Source organism: Crassostrea angulata, unplaced genomic scaffold (genome assembly GCF_025612915.1).
Source record: "Crassostrea angulata isolate pt1a10 unplaced genomic scaffold, ASM2561291v2 HiC_scaffold_204, whole genome shotgun sequence".
NCBI classification, from domain to species: Eukaryota; Metazoa; Mollusca; class Bivalvia; order Ostreida; family Ostreidae; genus Magallana; species Magallana angulata.
In genome coordinates, this window is record NW_026441757.1 from 1 (window position 1) to 26,628 (window position 26,628).

The following is a 26,628-nucleotide window of genomic DNA, read 5'->3' on the forward strand; positions in this document are numbered from 1 at the left end:
CGACACGTTTTTGTTGTCGACTCGCGGAAGGAGCATGTGATGCAGCCAACGGGCCGAGTATATATATATATATATAGCACGTGGACTCTGAAACTCCTGGTTGAATTTCATCATAATAGGCTATTGTGCATTATTTTATCGATTAAAAGATTTAATATATGACAACTAGATTAGATAAATAGCTTATATTAGTGATTTGAAATTAAATGTACGTAAAGTTTAGGCTATCACACATTCTCTCTCTCTCTCTCTCTCTCTCTCTCTCTCTCTCTCTCTCTCTCTCTCTCTCTCTCTCGTTTCTTGGAACAAGTGATGTAGCCTATAAACAAAAGGTTTCTAAGTGGTTTGATAAAGATGAAGTCTAAAATTTTAGACAAGATCACGAAAGACACTTTATCTACTGATTCACTAATTCTGCGCGCTTAAAAAATGAATATTTACATTTTTCAGTGTCTTTGACTGTGATAACACTACGTATCGATTTTGTACTGTACAGTCCAATAAATTCAAATGACGTATAATTGGGGTGCAAGTTGGGTTTGATTATTTATATTCAAATAATTATTCGTACAATTGCTGAAAATTATATGAATATAAGTAATAAGATATCATTCTTTGAATATTATGAGGTGATAATTTCAGTGGGGCATGATCAAATCTATCATAAAGCCTGTTGGGCTTTATTGGATTTGATCACGCCCCGACCTAAATTATCACCTCATAATACTCAAAGAATAATTCCTTATTCCTTTATTATACCGGTGTATGAAACATGTGCATAATTTATAGGGGTGGGGGGGGGGGGTTGGGGAAGTAGATACTAGTAAATATAAAAATGTTTTATAGAAAGAAAATATAAGTTCAAATTAACTGCATATATTGTTCTTATCGAGAAGGTATAATTGTTTTCATTAATATTTTAGATTTGATATCGCTGAATAGAGTAGAGCCCGAGACACATTTCCAAAAACGAGTAACGGCGGACTCTTTTTTTTTTTTGGGGGGGGGGGGGTAAAAATGGGAATAATCGGGTGACAGTCGGCAGTTCATCAGCCGTTGTCTTGGACGATGTCGTTTTCATTTTTCGTCGGCCGACCAATTTTGTGTCCATCGGGCCAAGTTACATTTTTTTTCTGCGTCGGTGGCCGATTTCTTCAGTTAAACCAGTCGTTCAATACTAGTAGTCCATCGAGCAATTCTCGATCATCTTCCGAACTTCGGAAGACAGTTCTTATATCTGTCGGTCGATCGACATTTCGGCATTTGGATTTTCTTAAATGTCGGCCGACTGACGATCGAGGGTCAACTGGTCTTTGGGGCGATTTTGATAAATCGGCTGATGCACTGACTATCAACCGTATACGGATTAGGTTTAACATTTACCGGCTACCAGTTAATATATAAGCGGCGGTCAGGCGCGGAACCCTTTTCTTTCATAATTTGAAGCAATGCCCCGAAGTTACAGGTGAATATTCAGCAATTGCGAATTGTCTATTTAATCGGCCGACCATCGTTACTAGTCGAAAGTAAGAAAAGATTACGGAAGACGAAGACAATATGACAATATGTCTAACGTCTGTTCAGGTTATGTCGGCGATTATTTTCTGTTATGATCTCAACAAAAATCCACTTTAAAAATTTTATATAATCGTTTACATCTAAATAGTGTGTGTGTTGTAATTTTCTATTTATTTATTTATCAATTTATTTATTTCTATTTCTTTTTTCCTTTTGGCTTCTCTTACGTATATAAACAATTATTTTAGATTATTATAAGAAAAACCCTCTTTCACCGGTAAAAACCGCGTGTTACGCCGAGTAACTGTCCGTGTCGGATCGCGTTGTTTGAATTACGTTGTTAAAATGTGCAATTTTGTAATCTTTTTTGCTAAAATTCACATTGTTCACAGTTATTAACCGTCACTATTTTCAGTATATGAATTTGTTATGATACAGAAAATAAGTATGTTAAATATAAAAGTGGTTAATGCATGTGAAAGGTTTTAATTTCAACAAAGATTATTCATATTTCTATATATTATAACGATTTTTGGAGATCATTCAATGTTTAACGTACACTAGTGACGTCATAATGAAAAATGACGTCATTTTGGTGCCTGTAGAATTTAGCCAGTATCGAACTTAGTACAATGCACCCCATCAAAAAACAAAACTAAGACTTTGAAAATATAATAAATTTTGCGGCCAAATACGGCTAATAATATTACTTATTAGGTTAGTTACTGACTCACTACGGAAATATATTGGGTTGATCAATCTCATAGATGGCGAGGCGAAGCCGAGCCTTCTATGAGATTGATCAACCCAATATATTTTCGTAGTGAGTCAGTAACAAACCTAATAAGTGTTTTGTTTTCTCGAGGACTTCCAAGCGACATATTTATACACAAATAGCGATGATCTACCAAAGCCATGTACAAGATGCCTTACATCTCGTCCAATTTAACTTATTTAAACTCTTCAAATTTTCATTGTCACCTTTCAAATACTCTTTCAAAATCTTTGCTTCACCCATGTTTACTTACAATGTTTTGTTGCTATTCAATTTTAAATGTTTTCTCTCATTCCTCTGCAAAGATTTGAGCAAATTTCGACGCTGCCATTTTGTTCTGCTCCAGACAAAACAATGTGACGTCAATATTCTAAGGGCAACTACTCTAATTTTAAAGAATTTCAAAGGGCAACTACTCCAAATACTTTAAGAACTTACGGCATGCAGTTTCTGTATAAAATACTATGAAATGTCGAAATGAGTAAGCGAAACGTCTACCAATGACGGCCATATTGCCTAATATTATTTCTCACAGAACAAATATAGAGATATATGAGGCAATCACGTGCTATGTTTAAACCAATGAAAATGTAACATTTCAGTCCAAGGGAAAACAACGTCCCTTGTTCTTTAAAATATGAGCTTAAAACGATTTATTCAAAAAAATATTTAGTAAAGATATTCATATTTTATCATTTCATAACCTACAAACTGTTTTATTATTTTAAAAAATTAAAAAATAAAGAAAACCTTGAAAATGGTGGATAATTTTGACATTTTTTTCAAAAAACATATAGAGGTCACTAGTAGAAAAAGTTGGTCATTGACATAGTTATTTGAAAGTGAAAAATAGCACCACAATAGTGGGGCTACAATGAACAATAACTAGTTTTTCATTCCTATAAGTGGAATTTTTTTCACCCCCGAGTAAACGTAATCCTTAATAACTGTGCTTGCCAGAAGTGTTCTGTTCGTTGCTGAAATAAGAAACCAATTGATAATATAATTCTCGTTTTTAAATTAAAATAACCAGTATCAATGTTTTGTTTTTCAGTATCCTTAAATTTGACAACGCTCATGGAAGCGATAGTACTTGAGCATTGATTTACTATATGTATATGTATACTATATGTATATGTATATGTATATGGGTGCAATGAAATGTTGTCGTAAAGAATAAATACATTGTTACATATCTCTTCATAGTTCAAATCTGAGTTTAATTATATATCCTTTATTTAGGGTTGATACATGCACGGGTATCTGCGTTAGAGGAAAATATAAAGGGTATGTATTTCGAACAGTCAAAAGAGTGATAAACACAGACACCATATGTTTAATGACCTTTTTGCTTATCAATGACTTAATGTATCTGATGGCATTATTGATATGCATAGCACTCTATATCTAACTCTTACTTTTAGTTCCTTATCTTCACAAGTGAAGGCTATATTTAGAAAAAAAAATACTGCTTATAATGTGTTTCATTCTTTAAATTTTTAACTGCTTACATTCATGCTTTGGAACGACGAAAGTTTAAACGTGAAATAATAAATTTGTATTTAGTTCATTGTTAAGTTTGTTTTATCTTTATGAATCAGGCACGTTATCTAGAATGGAAGAGAAAATGGAAGGTATGTATTAATGTCAATTTTACTGCGTGTCAAAAGAGTGATATCAAAGATTGAATAGAATTATAACTTTTGCATCCAAAAAAAGTGATACCAAAAAGATTAAATTGTTTTTTCTTTTTGTTAAAATACGTAAAATCCAATACCCGTTAAAGAGCCACAATGGGTATCCACATGCATATTTCCAACTTTGATTAATTTAGGTAACGTAGAACACAATGAATACAAAATTGGTCACCGATTGAATTAATATATGAACGTGAAATGATTCGATAATTTAAGTTAGAAATTAATAAAATTAAATCCTGTTTATGTACCTGCACTGTTTTCAATGTTTACATGTACAAGGGTTGTTAGAAAAGTTCGCGGACAAGTTTTATTGTAAGCGGACTATTCGCATGATACCAGCGTAACTTTTCGTATTTAATCTTGGCGTTTTTTTTTCGTAAGAAATATGTAAAGATTAGTTTATTTTAAATGAACCTTAAAAAATATACAGATTATTTATTTTGATAAGATATGTTTCACGGAGCTTGTCAATTTTTAATTGTTTTATATTTTGTACGCAATATTCCTTATTAAGAAAATGTACACTTTAAGCGCATAAAAATAAATGATATTTCTAATGAGATCATGGTTAGTTCTGAAGGTCATTTGGTGAAAGTTTCTTTTAAATTGAAGAATTTCTTACCGTTTTATCGCCAACTATGGACGACCAACGCTAGAAAAATGAGTAAAAAACGTTCAGGTTAATGGATACCTTGGAGCACTGGGTCATGATTCAATTTTGTGTGCACGAGGAAAAATCTCCGACGGAGATCAAAAGGTTTTTAGATGCTGCTATTATTATAGGACAAAGGTTTACACATGGAACCACAATTGGCATTAAAGGTTTAAAATTGAAATTACTGATATATTGAGCTCTTTCATCACCCCGATCCCCCATACAGACTGGATCTTGCATCTTTAGAAACTGCGTGGACAGAGATTTTCGGACCTTAATGATCTACGATACCACACAAAAGACATTGCACAAAAATTGACAAACAATCGTTTGAACAGGCGTTTATAAATGGGTTAATGGCATGAAAAGTGTGTGAAATAAAAGGTGCTTATTTTGAAAAAAAGTGACAGGTTTAAATTGCCTTTTTAGTAGTTTGACATCACCTGACGTCGTGGAAATAAGACATGGTGCTCCGTAAATCCAATTCTTGCAAAATAAATATCACTGTATCTTTTGATATCAACTTCAAAACCATATGATTTTTTGCAAACTTAGTGCAATTGGCAGTCGTTTAATGAAACATACATCATCCTACAAAGTACACAGTAATTTTGCCGTAAATCCCTGTGTCCGCGAATTTTTTTAACAACCTTCGTACCATCAGTAAAGTGGTGTTAAAACTGGTATTTAGTGTGTAAAAGCCAAAAATATTCAAGGGTTGTTAGGACATTATTAAGACAACACAAACATTTCCTTTTCTATGCAACGAATGTTGGTGAAATTGGCATCAACATTGAAAAAACTCCAAAAATTAAACAAAGCAATTAAAAAAAACCCAATTAATATAGGCTTTAACATGGAAGAAACCCCAGCAAATAATTATACAAAGTAGTATAAAAAAATATTTCATATTTTGTTTATGACGGTAGATAAATCTGGCTGTGGTCGTTATACTTGGCGCATACATAAACTACAGTTTATGATAAAAGAAATCAAATAATATATGCTACTTTTGCGATTTATTGTGAGTAACTTTTGTTTAAGGTCCACTAGTGTTCGAGTTGAAATATGTACATGGTACAAATCAATTTACCAAGCAATAAAATTCGGACAAAGACAGTACATTAAATTTTGTTGTCAAAGCGGCGCTGCAAATATACATCAACTTGGTAGAAATCTTGGAAGAAGGATTATTCAGGTTACGCAACTGCTTTAACAAAAACTAAGCAATGGAAATGAATAAATAGTGGCAGTTGATCGTCTTCTTTCAATGATTGTTTAACTCTGATTAAGACAAAGGGATTGCAATTTTTTCACACAAACATAATAATAGAGACAGTAGATAATTGTTTACATCTTGAAATAAAAACAAAAGATGGGAAATGAAAAATAATTCAAAATACCATTTGTTTGTAAGGTATTAAAACATATGAAAAGTGTTAAGGTGATGTTGCGATAAGTTTACGGTTGCTCCTGGTCACTGTATGAAGGCAAGTTGGTCAGCTTACCAGGAATGATCTAATCTGGGCTTGGACTAGAAATGTTTCACATTGATAAACTCTATCCTGATTTTCGTTTTGATGAAATTTCAAGGGAGTATCTTTTTTCCCCAGGGAATAAGAGTTATTGTTATATTCAGTAGTATATTCTCACTATATAACTCTATATAGACAAATAGTCAATAACTGTAATATTAGCTCGTCCGAAAAATATTGACCGGTCAATATTTTTTTAATATTGACCGGCTAGGAATAATATCTAGAGAACATTCCCTCTATTTCAAATAATCGCCTCTGATTTGTTGATTCGTAAACGATGACGTAAATAACTTTTCGCGACTCCAAAACAAGGTGACGTCATAATAGACACTCAATCAAGGCAAGTAAACTAAAGACGCGCAATGCGACGATTTGCTATCATAACGGATATAAGGATTTGCGAATTACTGTGAAATGAAATCAGGTAGAACCTCTGTATGTTAATACTTACGGTCGGCGGAATATCGCATAGCACCCTAACTCCGTCACTACCCTAACTCCGTCACTTTCGGAAAACTCCTTGCAGTTTGAAATCAAGTGCGATTATGACGTCATTTTTTGCATGTCAAAAATCCTCAATCAAATGTCAACAATTTACAACGTTTATATTTAAGAATGTGTTCAAACATAACAAAATTACACCCTGTTCATTTTATGCAACAATAATTGCGTGAAATCAGCTAACACCTTTTTACGGGTGCACTAAAATAACGATATTTCTGACATGCGGGCCTATTTGATTATTTACTGTGGTCAGTCATTTTAAGAGAGGTCAAAATGAAACATTCACATGTAATTTATTTTTTATTAAGGTTATTAATACATTTTTTTCAGTCCGCAATAGCCTTTATGCACTAATCTTGATGATAACGTCAAATCGCTCATGCCGTAATTTTTGCCTTATACAGGGTTACAGATATATACGGTGTGTCGGTAATTATAGAATATGCTACATTTATTAAAAATGTAATAAATAAATAATATAACCATTAATATATTCATTATTGATATGATATATTTGAAACATGTAAGGACAGAAATCAAACGACATCCATACATTCTGAAAAGGTCATTGTGATTGTTGTTACATGGACCATTTTTTTTTTATTCTGGCGATCATTTCACTTTGATGAAATGATATACAATTTAAATTATAACTTGCCCTAAATACAAGTTGAGTTTAAACTAAATTGTTAATGTGTCTTCATTCCCTGGCGTATCATAGATCATGTGGGTGACGGAGTTAGGTTCATAAGTTATGATAGCACGTGTGATAAACGTCGTATTCAGAGGGCTTATTTGAATAATAATAAAAAAAGTTTCATGTTATATTTAGTGATTGCAAATGATAAAAACCGCAAAAAATAATTTGAAGAGAAACGCGGACTGTTTTCTGCATATGGTGACGGAATTTGGGTACTCGGGGATATCACCAGTGACCGTTTGATGCTGATGATATTTTGAAAATGAACTTTGCACAACATTGAAGTCGTGAATTGTTTGTTGAGCTGAAAAAATTACGGCAATCTGATTTCAATTACTTTCTTAAATTTTGGTTTGTTTCTTCATATAACAAAACAAATGTTGACTGTGTTTTCGGGCAACATTGATTATATTAGCCCCCGAGGGACGAAAATATTGCCCTCCGCTTCGCGTCGGGCAATATTTCGTCCCTCGGGGGCTAATATAATCAATGTTGCCCTCAACCCCAGTCAATATTTGTATAATGTCTCAATAATTTCCGAACAACCCTCTATGCTATTATAACAGTAACTTTGCTTTGCGTCTTTTTTGATCTGATAATCCTCACCTGGCGACTTCAAATTACTGTCATAATGATCAATTTATTACATAATATTGCCCATTTTAAAGTTTTAATTACAACTTTATCTTTTTTAAATCAATTGGGTACCGGGAACGTTCGCTCCATCTACCTGTTCGCCTGAGTCCGTGCGCTGTAACTATAGAAATCCTATTTCTTTATATTCGTGTAATATGTTTTGAAAACAAACGAAAAGAGAAATAAGGGCGTAATATAAACCAGGCCAAAATAGGAGATAAGCTATATACTTTTGATATAAAATACTTTTAGCTTACACAATTTACTCATAATCAATAAAATATCCTTGAAGTAGGTAATGCAGCTTATTAATTGACAATGTCTTAAGACATGATATTATTGTTTAATTACATACGGTTTTACATGCATTTTATTTGATATTTAACTCACCATAGCTGAAAGTTCAAATGAGCTTTCCTGATCACTTTTTGTTCGGCGTCAATCCGTCCGTCCGTCTGTTTGTCTGTCTGTCTATCTGTCCGTCCATCCTTCTTAAAGGTAAAGTGGATTCAAGTTTGTTAAAATAAAGGCTCACACCCTCTTTCTAGGGGAGATAATTAAAAATCATTGAAAATTTGTTAGTATTTTCTAAAATCTTCTTATCAAAAACCATTAGGACAGAAAAGCTAAACCTTGTGTGGAAGTATCCTCAGGCATTTTGTTTGTTCGTAACATGATCCCTGGGGGTAGGGTGGAGTCACAATGGGGGTTGGATATTTACATATACAGAGTAAATTTTTTTAAACTCTTCCTTGAAACTGATTAGCAAGAAATGCTGTAACTTGTGTTGAAGCATCCTCAGGTAGTGTAAGTGCAAGTTTCTTTAAATCATAATCCTCAAGGGAAGGTTGGGGCACAATGGGGATCATAATTTTACAAGAAATATATAGAGTAAATCTTTTAACATCTTCTTCTCTGAAACATCGGCTAGAAAAGCTGTAACTTGCGTGGAAGCATCCTCAGGTAGTGTAAATTAAAGTTTATTCAAACTATGATCCCCAAAGATAAGGTTGGGCCACAGTGAGGGGCAAATTTTTACATAGGAGTACATAGAGTAAATCTTTTAAATTGTTCTTCCCTGATCAGCCAGAAAAGCTGCGACTTGTGAGGAATTATCCCTAGGTTGTGTAGACTGAAATTTGTCAAAATCATGATTTTAAGGGGTAGGGTTGGGCTACAATGGTCGAATTTTACTTACATTTATAAAAAGATCTCTAAAAATCTTCTCAAAAACTGATCAGCCAGAAAAGTTGAAAATTGTGTGAAAGCATCCCCGGTTCGGGTATATTTCAGTTTGATAAAATCATGATCCCCAGGGGTAGGGTGGAGTCACAGTGGGGGGGGGGGGGCATTTTTCACAATTGAATGTATAGAGGAAAATTCTTAAAAATCTTCTGAGAAACCGATGGGCCAGAAAAGCTGCAACTTGTGTGGAAGCATCCTAGGGAAGGGAAGATTCAAGTTTTTTCAAATCATGATACCCGGGGGTATGATGGATTGGAACATAAAACAATGCAGGTTTTTTTAGCTCGCCTGAACCGAAGGTTCAAATGAGCTTTTCTGATCACCTGTTGTCCGTCGTCCGTCCGTCCGTCTGTTCGTCCGTCTGTAAACTTTTCACATTTTTGACTTCTTCTCTAAAACCACTGAGCCAAATTTAACCAAACTTGGTACAAAGCATCCTTATGGAAAGGGGATTCTAAATTGTTAAAATAAAAGGCACAACCCATTTAAAGGGGAGAAAATTGCGAAACTGCGAAAATTGGGTGGATGTCTTAAAAAATCTTCTTCTTAAGAACCACTGCACAAGATATGCCAATATTTACACCAAAGCTTGTATATATAGTGAAGATTCTAAATTGTAAAAATTGCGACCCCCGGGTCAAAAGACAAATTTAACATAGAAATATATGGGGTAAAATGTTTTTAAAAATGTATTCTCAAGGACTACAGTGCTAAAATTAGTGAGATTACTATACAAGTACCCTAAGATAGTGCAAATTCTAAATTGTGAAAACCGTGATCCCCTGACCAATACTACGTACGGCTCCAAAATATGTTCAAAGTTTAACATATATTTATATAATGGGAAAATGTTTCCAAACTCTTCTTTTTAAGAATTACATTGCTACAGTTTGTGAAATTACTATGCAATCATTCTAAGATAGTGCAGATTCTAAATTGTTTAAATCATTTTTTATTTAAAGAAGTATTAAAAAAAAAAAGAAAAAAAAAGAAAGAAATTTCCATGATAAGTTTATCATAGTTAAATTATCTGGAAATACATGTGTGTGTGTATCGACTAGTTTTTTGTTATTTTGGAATTTCGATCCTGACATCAATTACTCACATATCGGGATCCAAGTGATCTGGATCAAAGATCAGAAATTCAAACAACTTCAAAAAGGTGTGGATTTTAGTTTTTACGAAGTTTTGATTCACAAACGCACAGCTAGGAAAGATAAAGGAACAAAAGATAAAAAACTGGTTATGAAAAAAAAAGTAGAAATCATTGATAGACTTTTATAAATATATATAGACTTTCCATGTTTTTTGAGCTTAGTCCATAAGACAGATGATCGATGAGAATGCAAAATCTAACATGCCTAATGTCCTCATCACACCTGCAAGATTTTTATTTGATGAATCGATTAAGAAGCTTTTATTGATTGAAATACAAAACAGATACCAATATCATCTTTTAATTATTTCACGAAAATTTTCAAATTTTTTTCAGTGAAATGGGTTTTTTTTTTTTACTGCAAATGGGTATTTTAGAGCTTAAAAATCAGTCTCATTTGAGGTGTAAAATAACTATGAATAAAAACATGCCAAAGATAAAATTGTTTCTTTTTTTATGTATTGTTTAATATAGGGCAAAATCTTGAAATATGTGAGTTTTACAATGTTTTTTCAGAGTTCATTTCATAATAAACACTTTCGAAATAAGATGATACAAGAACTATTGTTCAGGTGAGCGATTTGTGGCCCATGGGCCTCTTGTTTTATTATAAAGGACCTATTATACGTCAGTGTTAAGATTTTTTTGTATATAAATCCACTAAGCTGAAGTTGTTATATCTGTTAAAAGCTGTTGCTCAGGTGAACAATGTGGCACATGGGCCTCTTGATTTTGATGTTTTCACACAGAAAATTAATTTTGAAATTCAATGTTTAAAATTTATGACGAACATGCTTCAGGCAAAAGAAATTCATGGCGAACGGTAATAAAGGCGTACGACGTCAAGGGAAACGATTTTTGGGCAAACGAACATACATTTAATCAATTATATGACATTAATTGTTCATCATTATTCATTTTTAAAAGATTTTTTTTTTACATAAAATACAGACGTTATTTATTCTGTTCTAAGTCATCAGTTTCATTAAAAGTGATATGGATTTAGATAAAAATCGGACCACACTATACAGTTGTTGACAGGTGTCGAGGGCAACAGTTGATCTGTCGGACGGGCTCGCAAACTGTTGCCCAAGGTCAAACAGTTGATTTGTCGGACCGACTCGCAACCTGTTGCCCAAGGCCAAACAGTTGATCTGTCGGACCTGCTCGCTAACTGTTGCCCAAGGCCTTCGGTCTCGGACAAAGTTTGCGAGCCAGTCCGACAGATCAACTGTTGCCCGAGACACAGTCAACAACTGTTTTGTTATACCCCTTCTAATTGATACCACGTTTCGCGGAATGTGACGTCATCATTCAACAATCTTTTTTTAACAGGCAATTTTAACAACTCCAATCTAACAGTTCCTGTCTAACAGTCAAAATGCTGGACTTTTTTCGGATAGAGTTATATAGTAATTGTTTTACAGGGGTATAACAATCTGTCATATTAGCAGTATCCAAAAAGAAAAAAAAATATGATAGATAATTAATAATATATAGTATACACTACATACTTTACTTTAACAATTAATCTCCCAAATAAGTATTTCGTTTGTCGAATTATTAGACACTGAAATAGTTAATTAACATTTGTAAATAAATAACACATATTGATCGCTCCTTAAATTTTACTTCCCTTTTATTTTTGTTGAGCCAACACCCAGATATTGTATACTTTCAATGTTCCCTCAGTGTGGCACCCTGCTAAAACTGCACTTTTTTACATGCAATATAAACTTTTTTTTGTCAATGTAAGTTTGTTGTCTTTTTGCTATTGTCTAGAATTTTTCTCCTTAGACAAATACTACCTTCCAATTAAAAGAAACCTAGGGCTTCTTTATCCTTGTTAATATAAATGTGTTTTCTTAACGTTGATATCATTTATAATTAAAGATGTCTCAAATGCAAGAAAAGTCATATATATCTAGTGTTAAATTTCAAACATTGCATATGAGAGTATGGAATGAAAACTATAAATGTAAATTGTTTGTTGGTGTGTTTCACATACTGTATCAGGGTATCAAATTATAATTTCAATACAATTTTTTACATTTAGAAAAAAACTCGAAGATGGAAAAGAAAATTCAACGTAAGTACAAAATTAGAATTACACATAAAGAGAGAAATTTGCATTTTTCGAGCACCCTCTCCGCACCGCAGAACTTAGCAAACTGGCCACGCTACACGCTCTTCAAGATTAAGGTGGAATACAGTTAAACGGCAATCTGAGTGGATCGTATATATATATATATATATATATATATATATATATATATATATATATATATATATATATATATATATATATATATATATATATATATATAAAGCACTGAATAGAATCAACAACACTAGGCATCTTTAAAGTGTCGGATCTAATATATAGATACTAAGCCAATAAACTGAATATAAAAAGCACTAAAAATGGCTAACGACACGAACAATAGAAATTGTCAAATTTTCGGGACAACCAGTCCCTTCTTCAGGACCAAAAAATAAATTACATGAGTACAAAACAAAATCTAAAGCTACTACTAAACTACTTAAGGAACTATAAAAAAAAAGAACAGCTACATTATAAACATATGTTCACATTCTTAATGACAGTAGCAACACCTTCTTTAAGAATGTGAACATATGTTTATAATGTAGCTGTTCTTTTTTTATAGTTTCTTAAGTAGTTTAGTAGTAGCTTTACATTTTTAGTGCTTTTTATACATACATATATATATATATATATATATATATATATATATATATATATATATATATATATATATATATATATATATATATATATATACATATATATATATATATATATATATATATATATATATATATATATATATATATATATATATATATATATATATATAAAGCACTAAAAATGGCTAACGACACGAACAATAGAAATTGTCAAATTTTCGGGACAACCAGTCCCTTCTTCAGGACCAAAAAATAAATTACATGAGTACAAAACAAAGAAAACAAAATCTAAAGCTACTACTAAACTACTTAAGAAACTATTAAAAAAGAACAGCAACATTATAAACATTTGTTCACATTCTTATAGAAGGTGTTGCTACTGTCGCCGATCGCTCCAAAGTAATCAATCGACTGCCAACTTCACGCCTGATTAAGTTAATTAGCTAATTAAAATTGGCGTCCGAGTTAACTAATGAAAATTTGAACCGTCGTTGTTAACTCGTACGGCACTAATGATATAGACTCGAATTTTGATTAAAGAGAGATAAAATTAAATTAAAATAAAAAAAAAAATAAAATTAAGAAAAAATGATTTACAAATAAAAGGTAGTATAGAAAATAATAAATGAATGGAAGAGGCGCAGTTGACAGATTTCATGAAATTACTATGTGGGTGTCAGGTGATGTATGGCTATGAGGCGTTCATTTTAGTGAAGTCCATTTGTTTGTTCATGCCATCAGGTCTGAATGATTTAAGTCTGTGCATCCATAACTTTTCCTTGCTCTTCCTCTCCGCGTCTGTCCAATGAAGATTATGGTCAATAACCAATACTGTCATGTCTTCCCATTTGTGGCCACTTGTAATATGTTTTACGGTGCGACCGTTGGGGCGAGCGCAGCATGTGATCAAATAATGAATCATGAAAAATCAATAAAATTAAAAGTATCAACGTAACGTAAATTAATTTGAATGCAAAATAAAATATAAACATGCCTATTTTTTCTAGTAAATTTTCATTATTCATAATTAATAAGATTGTTTATTTATTTAAATAGAAATCATCTCAGATACAATAGGTTGTTTAATAATAAAGATTTTAACATAATGTTTATTGCAGTTTATTTCCTCTTTTCTTGCAGCATACATTTTTCTTAAACTTGCATATAAAAAATTGACTTATCATAGAGCCCCCCCCCCACCCCCGCGTTTAAAAAAAAAATATAATTTACGTATAAAAAAAAATTTGCTGATCATATAAGAAAAACGGTTTTGGACCCCCCCCCCCCCGGAGGACGTAATAAATGTGAAAATAAAGATACTATTGAGCAGTTTAAGAGCTAAATGCATACTACGCACTCACCATTCCTCACCCGGATTAGAATTTCCCTGATTTTGAGAATTTCTTTTTCATTTTGCTTGTAAATATTTTTTGAATGATGCTGCCGCGCCCCCTTTTAAAAAACGTTCCTGGAAATTAATTACTGTAAATATATAGTGAATAAAATAAATGTGAGCATTCATCCAAATAAGAGCAAGTTACAACTGTTTCCTATTAAAAAAAAAAAGATGTCCCCATTCGTTAGCTTTGCAAGATTTTGAGAAGATTTTGGCATTTATATTTCAGCAGATTTACAATTTAACTACTTAGAGTAATTTCCCCTTATTGTGACGTCAAAGTTCACGTCGGTCAAGTGTCGTCTGTCTCTTTGAAAAAACCCTGAAAAAAAAAACTAAGTGAAATATACTGTTTTAGTTACTTAAAAAGCATGATATTCTTGAAATTACATAATTTATCTGTTTCTCAAAAGTTTTACTTTGATTCCTGCGAGAAGGAATCAAGTCTAGTGAGATCGTCCGACATTGATAAATTGCATTATGGGTCGAAGCGAGCTCTACCGGTGTAACGAAGAATATTGACCCGGGTTGAAAATTGACCCGGGGGTCATTTTTCAACGTTGAATATTGACCCGAGGGGTCATTTTTCAACGTTGAAAATTGAGACCAAGGTCGTGAAATTTATACCCGGGGTCATTTTTCAACGGTATGAATTTTTTTTTTACTAAACTTTGATGATCTCGACACGTTGAAAATTGATCCTGTTGAGAATTGACCCTAACTTCAGAGTTTTGATCTGAACTGGAACTTACTGTACACGGTTTAAATGTACAATCATGAACATCTTTGAAAGTTTCAGTTTTAAAATTTTCATCCAGGTTTAGCACCAGATGTAATTCAATCAATTTTTTTTCCAACTGAACATTCATATCATCTTAGGTTGAATGACCTTTTTTCCTGTCTACCACTATATCGTACTGTTTATTACTATAGCTTTGTTCCGTCTTCATGTAAATGTTGGAATAATCTTCATGCACAAACAAAAATGTCAAAAACTTTATCCATCAAAACTTCAAAACAAAATATACCAATAGCCTACAAACACTTCAGTTTGGGGCAATAGGAAATAAAATATTATTTTACGTCAGCTACGTAATAAAGCTAGTAATCTAAATAAAAAAAACTTACTTATTCAAGGATTTGTTATTAAGAGTCGATGTTTATACTGTGGGTTTGAATCTGCAGGAATTATGATTTTTTGGGGATGTCCAAAATACACTCAACAAAGAGAGGCGGTTTTTAATAGGTTTTTAATATTAACTATTATTCATATACATTATAGTAGTTCTGATTTTTGAGATAAATAAAATTGTGAAATTGTTCCCCATGTCTATAGTTATACTAGGGCTCCCAAGCGTTTTTGATTCTCTTAAGTTACACTGTTTAAGCCTATTTAAGTATTATACATGTATATTTCCTTATTATATAGTTCCCTTTTATTTACTGTTCTTTTCCAATGGGCTGGATCATGAATATCTCATTCTTTTGTTTGTATCTCTGCAAGTATAATTGAAGGTGATAGTTTGTTTAAAAAAAATGTTTTTTATTATAATGTAGGTGCCTATCATAACGGCACAAGTACAACACTAAAATAATATTGGCTATCAAGATATATAGTTAAAACAGTATCATTCATGAAAGAGTACATGTTAGCGTCTCATCATTCTGTACACTGTTATTGCCTGGATGGATGTGAATGAAAAATTCAGATAATCACATTTTCAACAAACTGAGTGGGTGCAAACACAAAAATCACAAATCGACATACTGTAAATTTTGTATTTACACCCACCCAGAAAATTTACAATAAACAGTATATTTTCAATTTACTGGGTGAATGTAAAACCAAATTAAACAACATGACGTATTGTAATTTCTAAAAAATTATTTATCTTTGTTCACTTGTCCAGCTAATTAAAGAAAAGGAGCTTTACTGTATTGAATAGTTTAACGTCTAACCATGTACACAAATATTCTGAAAAAACATTGTTTTAAATATAGATATCAGACAAAACATCATTATAAGCTAAAGGTTTATTGGATTTTGAATAAAACAGTTATTACATATTTAAAGAAATGATGCGTTAATTAAAAAAATGATTTTTTTTTGCCCCCCCCCCCCCCCCCCTGAACCATAAATAAACATGTAAATCTAAAGAATAAATACGTAAAAACTGATAATTTTTAATTAAATTGACTCAAGTTGTAAATATTGATTTGTTCATTTGTGCTTCTTTGCTGTGGAATTTTGAACCGGTTTCATGATCAAAATTCCACGATGCGGGTCAATTTTCAACAGATTAGGGTCTTTATTCAACACCTTTGGTCTCAATATTCAACGTTGAAAATATACCCCCGGGTCAATTTTCAACCCGGGTCAAAATTCTTCGTTACACCGGCAAGGCGTGTGTGAATAGAAAATTCGGAATAGTTGCACATTCATTCAACGGATTGTTTTGGCGTCAGTAAATCGGACCAGTAATGCCTTGTTTTAATCGTCCCAGTAATTCCCTGTAAATATTGTTTCCCATTTCACAGTCTCACGAGAACAAGATAAAAGACTATGTACATCATGCATTGTAAATAAAATAATTCCATTACATAAGACTAACAGAGTTGTCGTTCCTTCGAGTGACGTCACAATGTATTTCTTGCACATTGATCCCACAGAATTTTTCGGCGTCAGTAAATTTCGACCCACAATGCAGGAACGTTTTTTAAAAGGGGGCGCGGCAGCATCATTCAAAAAAATATTTACAAGCAAAATGAAAAAGAAATTCTCAAAATCAGGAAAATTCTAATCCGGGTGAGGAATGGTGAGTGCGTAGTATGCATTTAGCTCTTTAACTGCTCAATAGTATCTTTATTTTCACATTTATTACATCCTTCCGGGGGGGGGGGGGGGGTCCAAAACCGTTTTTCTTATATGATCAGCAAATTTTTTTTATACGTAAATTATAATGCAGTCATAGACTTGATATTGGCTAGAACAAATAATATATTTACACATATTTTACTCATTTGCTCTGTCTTGTACTTACACTCATTGCACACTCCATGTTTGCCCCAAGCCTGTTATTGCATGTTGACCCCATTACAACCCCTTTCTTTCTCTGTACACATCCTCTGCCATCTTCTGTGTTACCCTCTCTGTAGGCCTATGCCATCCCCTGTATGCCCTTGTCATCCCATGTGCATTTTGTTGTGTTTTTTTTTTGGTCATTGCTAAATTCAAGTGACAATAATTTAAAGTTTGTAGCCATAAATTATAATCAAAGTACTGAAGTATTGACGGGAATTGATTTTAGAGATCATTATTTATCCTAAAATCAACGATAGGTTAATTTGCTTGGCAAGTAGTATATAATCTGTATTTGAATTACGCAATATATGAATTCTCGGACTTTTCCGACAAGAATTTCGAGAAAACCTCTTATAAATCATGTTGTGTAATATTTTAAAATCGAATTGATTTCATCAAATTATGTATCGGTATTCAAAATATTTCAAATATTGTATGGATCCAACCAATAATGAACTCTAGTCTTGTTCAATCAGATGTTCGGCGGTCTCCGTTAATTCGACCTCTAAATATAGACTGACTCTGCTTGTCTGAGATGTACGGAGACAGCCGATGGTTGAACGAGACTACATTTAACTCTGGAGTAGGAATACATACGACTGCAAAAAACTTTTAAATTGTTCGTACTATTTAAAGTCTTCCTATTTCCAACGGTATTTGTAAATACGTTTCTTTAAAAAAAAAAAGCTTCAGCGTACATTACATCGAATTTATCGATTATGTTCAAGAAATAAGTCTTGTCAGCGGTGATGATTTATGCTTGGGTCCAAACACTGTTTCAGTGTCGTTTTGGCAGAGTAACTGCATAGGAGAGTTGATTAAAATCAATACCCAAAAATCATATAACAAGAATTCTTGATTTTCATTTTTATTAATATCATTATATCCAAAATATCATAGAAATTACCAAGATTACTTGATGAATATTTATAGAAAATGTTGATTTGTCGATGTACCTGAAGTTATATTTCGTACCTATTTTAAGTTTCATGCACATGTCTATTTAGACTAAAAGTACGCATGTCTTAAACAGCTAACAGTGGAACGTTTTGTGTACACAAGAACTATTTTACCCTTTCACTGCAATTCTCTTGAATACTGTTTCACTTATAAATATTTAATTCGCGATTATTTGCGTAACATCCCTTCTTTGCGATAGTATCGGCTGAAAGTTTAAAAAACATACTAATAATCAAAATTTGAACCTTCTGTTAATAAAAAATTAAAAAAAAAATTATACACAAAAATGTGTCCCCGTAAAACTTGTTAAAATTTGTAAAATACGGTACATCATTTAGCGCATCTGCATTTACGATTTAAATATTTCAAATATATGTTTTTTCATATACACGTAAAATTAAATGCTGTCAATAATGACAACAATACCCGCATCAAAGTGTTTGCCCCAAGAAACATTCCTTTATCAAAGAAAAGGCCTGGTAAATTCAATTTCCTCCTTAAACGTAAACATAATTGTTATGCATATAGAATTCAAATATATGCTGATATTCACAATAAACAAAGACACATTACTTGAATCGATAATCAATTTGTGCACAGAAGTAAACATGAAATTGTAAGAGTAGGTTACCGTTACCATATAAAACTAAACTAGTATTAGTATTGACTAAATCTAGCATAAATAATTGGTCAAACAAGTTGTTTCTAGCTCTAGAATAATTTTTTTTAAAAAACGAAAATGAAACATATCATCTGATTTACCACATTAACACAGTGGATAATTTTTAAATTCACGTTTATATAGATCATATTTTAATACATGTAGTTGAGTCGCAGCTTGGTGTGAATTTGAATTATGTTGGTAAAACGCATACTAGAAGAAAAATACTTATGGGGTTTCGAAACATTAGGCATATGTATACAGAACAATTGGTTGAGTTGGCTGTTCTGGCTTTTACATTTAATGAATTCAGCTGGTTAACAGCATTGATTACACATGATTTTTTTTTTAATAAATCTAATCTACATTTACTAACATTAAACTGATCATTTTTTCGTTTGTTATAGTGTAATAGGTCTTCAAGCTTGCTAGGAATAATATCAAATGAATACTTAGGTACAATTATCCCCATGACTTGGCTCTCGGATCAGTGATAAAACCAATTCTATGTACAATAAAATATTTATATACAATATTTACAAATATACCAAATGTCAGCAACATAGAACGCGAGAAGGTCCATCGCCTTATGCGTCAATCGTCTTATCTCCGCTACCCCAAACCATTGTCCACTGTGTCCACTTGTAACCTCCTGCTCCAGGTAATCCTCAAATTCCGGAAACTCTTCCGTACGTCCACCACGCGCTGTCAGTCACCATAGCCACTCTCATGCCAATGCATTAAATGAGACTAACCCCCCGGGAACCTTTAACAATAGAGCTTACATAAATATAATGTATTAATGACCCTAACCAGTCTCCGTGCAATACATTTAAACAAAGTGAATTCTCGACATTTAGAAATATTTTTACACTGTAGCGAACGGCACAGGGAGCTACACTATACTATATATTAAATAACTAAACATAACACTACACTATAAGACTATAATGCACAAATATTGCGACATACACGTGACACTGTTAAACATACAACGCTAAGGTAACATTCACCTGGCAACTCTTGTCCGCTATTTATAGTAATAGTAAAATTATCCTGTCAGGAGGTTTAGTTACCAGGCAATTACTAAACTATACGTTGTCAGATCCGTGTGTAGAAATCGTGCGCTTTTCCCAAAACTGCAAACCCTTAACCTTATAAAGCCCTAACAACGCGGGTAGAATGACCCAGGTTGAGTCTTTACTGCTGACCAATACCAAAACTGAAAAAATTAAGCTCCATACGGGATAAAAAAATTAATTTCTATGAAAACACTGGGGCTAAGTACAGGATAAATCCACAACATAAAAAACAACTGATACTACTGCAATTACTATTTTTTTACGATTTGGTCGTGACAACCATCCCCATTTTAATTTTGAACATAGTTGTTATCTCTGCAATGTAGCGTCTAGTTTAAAAGGTTTCCATCCTGTTTCTGAATAAAGCACATCCTTTGAGCTTATAATTGGCAGCGCAGTAAAAATTCCATCAGTGCATAATTGAACCTTTTCAAGTTTGTCAGAATCATGCACAGAACAGCCATCCAGCACAATTAAGGCATTTTCAAGAGATGTTCTCTACCAATTTTATACTTAAGATTTTGTAAGAGTCCTAATATTTTGTATGTAGACTTTACATTGCAATCAATGTATTCAGACCAGCTGAGATTTTGTGATGATAAAAGTAATTTCCGGTGTTATTTATAGATTATAACTTAAATAAACGATAAACCAACGTTAAATCCGCTTTTTATGCCGTGCTTCGCGGATCTACAGAGGGGGTAGGGTCTGGACCCCTCCTGCGAAAAATTCAAACACGACCTATTAGTAATATTACAGAAAATATGCCCTCACCCACGGCCAACGCATACACATTTATTGCTTTAATCTAACTCAGCTCCACCTCCCTGGAAATATTTCCTTGCTCCACACATTAACCGCTACTCCCTATGAGATAAAAAACATTATGTTTATTAGTGCTCAATAAAGGCTGTAGTATCAACAAAGAAAATATCAAGATGTTCACATGGCAATATAAAAGATGTCATGCGCAGTGTGTTTTACTGCCGTGCTGGAAGAGGAGAATATATATTTATTTATAACTACCACATGTGTTTTTCATGGTTTATTAGTCTCCTACCGGTTTTCACCGGAGATGACTATAACTTTCCTCTGCGTCCGTCAGTCTGGCTGACTGTCCGTCCGTCTATCCGTCCGCCTGTCTGTCCGACTTCAGTTTTCCACACTTTTTTCTTTATGCGTTTGAGGAATAATATTAACTTTGCTGAACAGCTTCAAAATATCAAACTACATATCAAGTTTACACTTTTGTAGCATCTGGTTGTCATATTGTCGAGAAAATTAATTTTTTTTATATTCCAATTGTTTAATGTTCGGGTTCGATATTCTGCATTGCATTGTTTTCACAATTTCCACAAACCGGTAGGGGACATGTATTGCTTATGCTAATTTAGTGATAGGGGGTTTAAGAACAAAAATGTATGAATGTTATAAGCAAACGATCTTTACCAGGGTTATTTACGCAACTCATCGTTTTGAGTTGTTCACGTGTTGAACATTGTGTTTTCGAAATGCAGAAAATGATTGATTAAAAAACATAATCGTAGGTATTCAGCTAAAGGAAATTCATATTGTGCTAAGTTTGACTATCATTATGATGTTGTAAATAAAGATATGTACAGTTATACGATAAGAAACGCAATATTATGAGACACTGGTATACATGTACATACATTTTAAAAACGTTATCTCTCTTTGCCAAAACGCTGTATTTAAACATGCAAATACCATTAATATTCGTGCATTTGTTATTTTTGACTTACATAATTTAATTAATCCAATACAGATTATCATACTCATTTTTGTGTTAAGATCAATTCTATGTAAGAATCAAAATTCGGTGGCCACGCATACTCTCGGATTTTTTTCATACTATACAATTTGATACTTTGATGAGTAAAAAAGGTTAACAGAATTTATTTGTTGTTATGTGGTCCCGTTGTCATGGTAACAGAGGGTAAAGATGTAAAAATGACATTTTAATACCTTTTTGAGAACATATTGTAAGTAATGTGCACAACTTAGAGCATTTAGGGTAGAATATATTATTAAACAAAATTGTCATTTTTCAAAAAAAAGAAAAACATTTATGTAGAAACACATTTAATTTGTTTCCATGGTAGCTAAAGAGAAATTCAAAAATATGATTTCTTCATTTAATTTGAATTAAGAATGCAAATCTTTAACTTATTGGTATACACTATTGCGGTTGTGCAATTATGAATTTATAAATAAAAATTGAGAACCGTTGCTATGGTAACAGACTAAAAAATATGGCGTATTCTAATATTTTGAGGAATATTTGAATGGGTATTATTCTTATAAAAAGTAAAGATAACTTTTATCAATGGGTAAGAAAATATCAAGTATGTCCTGAACTTGAAAGCTGCTTAAAAAAACCCTGACATTTGCTAAAAAAATTTTGCCGTTGCTATGAACTTTTCTAAAAGTAAATTTTCTGTGTGATTTTCTACGAAACTTAAATTTCCATATCAACAACACTTCTGTGTTATTAAAAAAAAACCTTTCGGGGTATACAATAAAAATTTAGGCATATTTTTACAAGTTCCAACAAAAACAATTGCTGAACATTTTCAAATCAGGAATTACAGCATATCAAAATCATTTTCAATTTTTCAGGTTTTTCTGTTTCTTGGCCTTGTTGCCAAAGCAACGGGTGTCAATTTTTCATAAATAAAATGTATTCTGCATGGACATTGATAACGATATAAAAAATAATTGTTTACCATTTCAGCTTAAAAAAACACAAAAGACGAATTTCAAAAATTTTAAACTGTTTTTATGGTAACATTTCAAAATTATTGGTTTGTTCATCAGTTTTTTTCTATAAAATAAGAATGGATAATAGAACATAGATTATTTAATGTCTTTGATGGTTAACATTAGTGGGCAAAATCTTCTAATATGGCTTTTAAGTAGATAAGTTTGGCTATTTTTCCATCTTTAGCCTCGGTTACCATGGCAACGGATACCCCTAGCCTCCTACCATTAGTGTATTTTTGCGTTTTAAACTTAGGTGTGTCCATGTATATATATAATAAAGAAAGAAAGTTAATATGCGTGGCCAGACCCTTTTATTAAATTAATCATTGATTCTTACATGGAATTGATCTTAAATAGCTTATTTTTCAAGAAAAATAAGTCATATGATTAGAAAAATGATGACCTTTCTTTTAAAATACATCTAAAGTTAGTTATAGAGAAAAAAGGAATTGACCTCCCTCCTCCCCCCCCCCCCCAGCTCCCCAGGTTCCGACGCCTATGAACAAAGTGTAATATAGGAGGAAACAAACTTCAAATTACACGTCAATACAATATTTAAAAACGAAAATGCATAAAAAAGAAAGAAATACGAAACATCTTAAACCAAGGGCGGAATACAACACGTCCGCTACGATATAAGAATGTGCAATTTGGTAAACGGAAATCACAGGGTTTATGTGTAACCGGTTTATGAGCCTTGTTCATCTTTAACTGAGTCATTACGTTACTGGACTTTTAAAGGCATTGAAATTGGACTTACTCAAGCCTCTTTATACCGGTATTATTTAATTCTGGTTGAAACGCGCTTTCGGATTGGCTAAAAAAAATTATCGTATAACGAACGTTGCTTACGTCATAGTAAGCTTAACGTCAAAAAATTAATACGCCTGACGTAACTTTTGAATTTCGTACAATTTTACGGCATTTTAAAGGTAAATGACCTTTTTTATCGACAATGAAGAATAAAAAAATTAAATCATCAGCAATGATTTCAATGTTTATTAGTTTTATACGATATAAAATGGTTTGAAACAGTTTAGTTAAGTTTTTTTTTTTTTTTTATAAACCCTAAACTGTTCCAAACCACTTTATATCGTATAATACAAAAAAATATTGAATTCATTCCTTAAGTAGTGTTTATATGTTTTTATATTTCTTACACATCTGCCATCCTTCATTCCCCTGAGGGACGCTTTAGACCTTTCTTTAAGAAATTGTATATGCGTTGTTGGAATCCATTCTTTAGCTCACAAACATAGCTACATGCACATGTTTTTCTGCTTTTGTTCAGTTTGCCTTATTTGATAACTTTTCTTTGAGTTTATAAGAGTGATTCTGGACTAGCAAAGGTAAATGTAACATCAGCAAAGTTTCATAATTCACTCAGATGATGAACACTAATAATGAGATCGTTTTGCTTTAGATACATTAGGCATGCATCTGCGATATATTCATGATTTTAAAGTGTTTTTGTTGAGGGGGAGTGCATATTGGAGAGCGTTTTGGATTTTTTGTCCCATTTCTATGTTTCAAAAGCACAGCATTTTTTTTATATACTTTTGATAAAATAACTGGTATCGGAAATGATTCGGTGTTGATCTAATTGGTCAGATATTTGAGAAAAAAAACCAGAACTGTCCTCTCAAGTGATATATTTGACTATATGAATGAGTTGAGAAAATAGAAATATATATTGACTCTTAATACACTATTTAGTATATTTAATAGAATAAAAAACAATAGATAAAATCGATGAACAGTCGATAACAAGGGATCACATATGTTAACAGAAAAAGACATTGGATTTCCGTATAGAAATAGGTCTTTGAACCAGTCGTGTAAACAATTTTAATGGCATGCAATCATTTTATATCAACTTGAGATGACATTGATTACCTGTTATTAATATTTATTTACTTTTACCTTGACAGACACCTTAGACAGAATGATTTTACTTCCGTCTGCCATTCCTACACTGACCATTGATACACCTGTTCAGAATACAACAAAACTTTTATATGTCAAATCAAAAAGACTGTGGGTGATGTCTGATTTGGATAATGACATAATTCAAGTCGACACTAAAGGAAATATGAAAGAAACAGTTTATTCATCAGGACCGTTCTGCGTTTCAAAAGATGATGCCTTGTTATATAAGTCAGATCCGTTTATGGAATATGAAGATGAAGATGAGGATGAAGATGACGACAAATATGGCGATCGTATTAAGAAAAAGACTTCAGAAATATCTATCACACTGCTTAAAACAAAAAAATCGGAGGATATAATTGGTCATTATAGTTCTTTTGTTAATGGTCACATCTTGGTATTAATACAAATATCTACTGTAACAGAAAGTCCTTGGCAACGTCATTTATCTCATAAGATAACAAGGTACGATGAAAATGGACTGAAGATTGAGGACATCTGGATAAACGACAGAATACAAGGATGGCGGTTTTCGTCATTTGAATATGCATATATCACGGAGAACAAGAACGGAGACATCATCATATCTAGTAAGAAATATAAGACAGTAGTGGGGATGGACAGGTCAGGAGAACATCGGTTTCGGTATTCACATCCTGAGGATTTGACTCCCATGGACATCTGTACAGACAAATACGGACACATACTTGTTGCTTTTGAATCTAGTATTCATCTCCTGGATGAAGACGGGGCTTTTAAGAAAATATTGCTGAAAAATATGTCATCAAACATAGTATTTACCTGTCTTTGTCTAGACGACAAACAAAATATATATGTAGGGAACGATCGTGGCATCGTGAACGTCTATAAGTATTTGAAAGACGAATAAATATCTTTTGATATAAATTAGACATAGAGTGGAGTTAAAACTAAAAGAAAGTTTCACTTTTAATCTTATTTTTTTTATGTCAATGTGCTTTGTGTTATACATATGTAAATATTATCATATAGTTATCAATACATGCACGGCTCTGTATAAATATGTACGACAATTCCCTATTATACTTTATTCAAAGTGTTAAGAACATTTCAAAATTTGAGAAATTTGATTTGCTGTCAAAGTGAAGATAATTGGTTTATTGTTTGAAATAAAATTGATACCTTCTATTTATATTAATTGCTTTATAGTAGTTAAAGTTCACTACTTATATTGATGGGTTTATATTATTTAAAATATTAGTTTTTTTTTTCAATTAGGATAGGGTTTTAAGCAAAAAGGTAAATCCTTGACATATAGAGATACTAAATAACGAATAGCTTGTCGCATTGTTGTCATTAAGTACGCCGAGGTATAAATGTTAAAATTAACCAATTTTTCATCTACATGATATATTGTATGCCTGATTACATTTCTTGTATTTATAATATTAATTTCATGATAACATCTTAAACCACATAATAAAAGAATATTAAAGCTAGTATAAACTTTTTTGATTTCCATATCATACTAATTGCTATTGGTTTTTTTCCTTGTTTTGTTCGCAAGAGTTTACGCGACTATGTAGGCTTTACTGGTCAGGATTTCTCCGGTTTTTGTA

General features: G+C 32.4%; 1 protein-coding gene and 1 long non-coding RNA gene across 2 annotated transcripts; both read left to right on the top strand.

Annotated features, from left to right (window-relative positions):
- The first annotated feature begins 2,454 nt into the window (after window positions 1-2,454).
- LOC128169742 (uncharacterized) lies at window positions 2,455-12,634 on the top strand. The gene is made up of 3 exons (XR_008241588.1): window positions 2,455-3,580; window positions 3,895-3,927; window positions 12,484-12,634. It is a non-coding gene; the product is annotated as an uncharacterized LOC128169742 (long non-coding RNA).
- A 12,412-nt stretch (window positions 12,635-25,046) lies between these two features.
- LOC128169743 (uncharacterized) lies at window positions 25,047-26,264 on the top strand. Its single transcript, XM_052835831.1, has one exon. The coding sequence runs from the start codon at window positions 25,047-25,049 to the stop codon at window positions 25,917-25,919; it is 873 nt and encodes a 290-aa protein (XP_052691791.1). The 3' UTR covers window positions 25,920-26,264.
- The last annotated feature ends 364 nt before the right edge of the window (window positions 26,265-26,628 follow it).

What these genes read in the sequence shown, in the direction of transcription:
- LOC128169743 (XM_052835831.1), top strand. Translation starts at nt 25,047, where the DNA reads ATGATTTTACTTCCGTCTGCCATTCCTACACTGACCATTGATACACCT.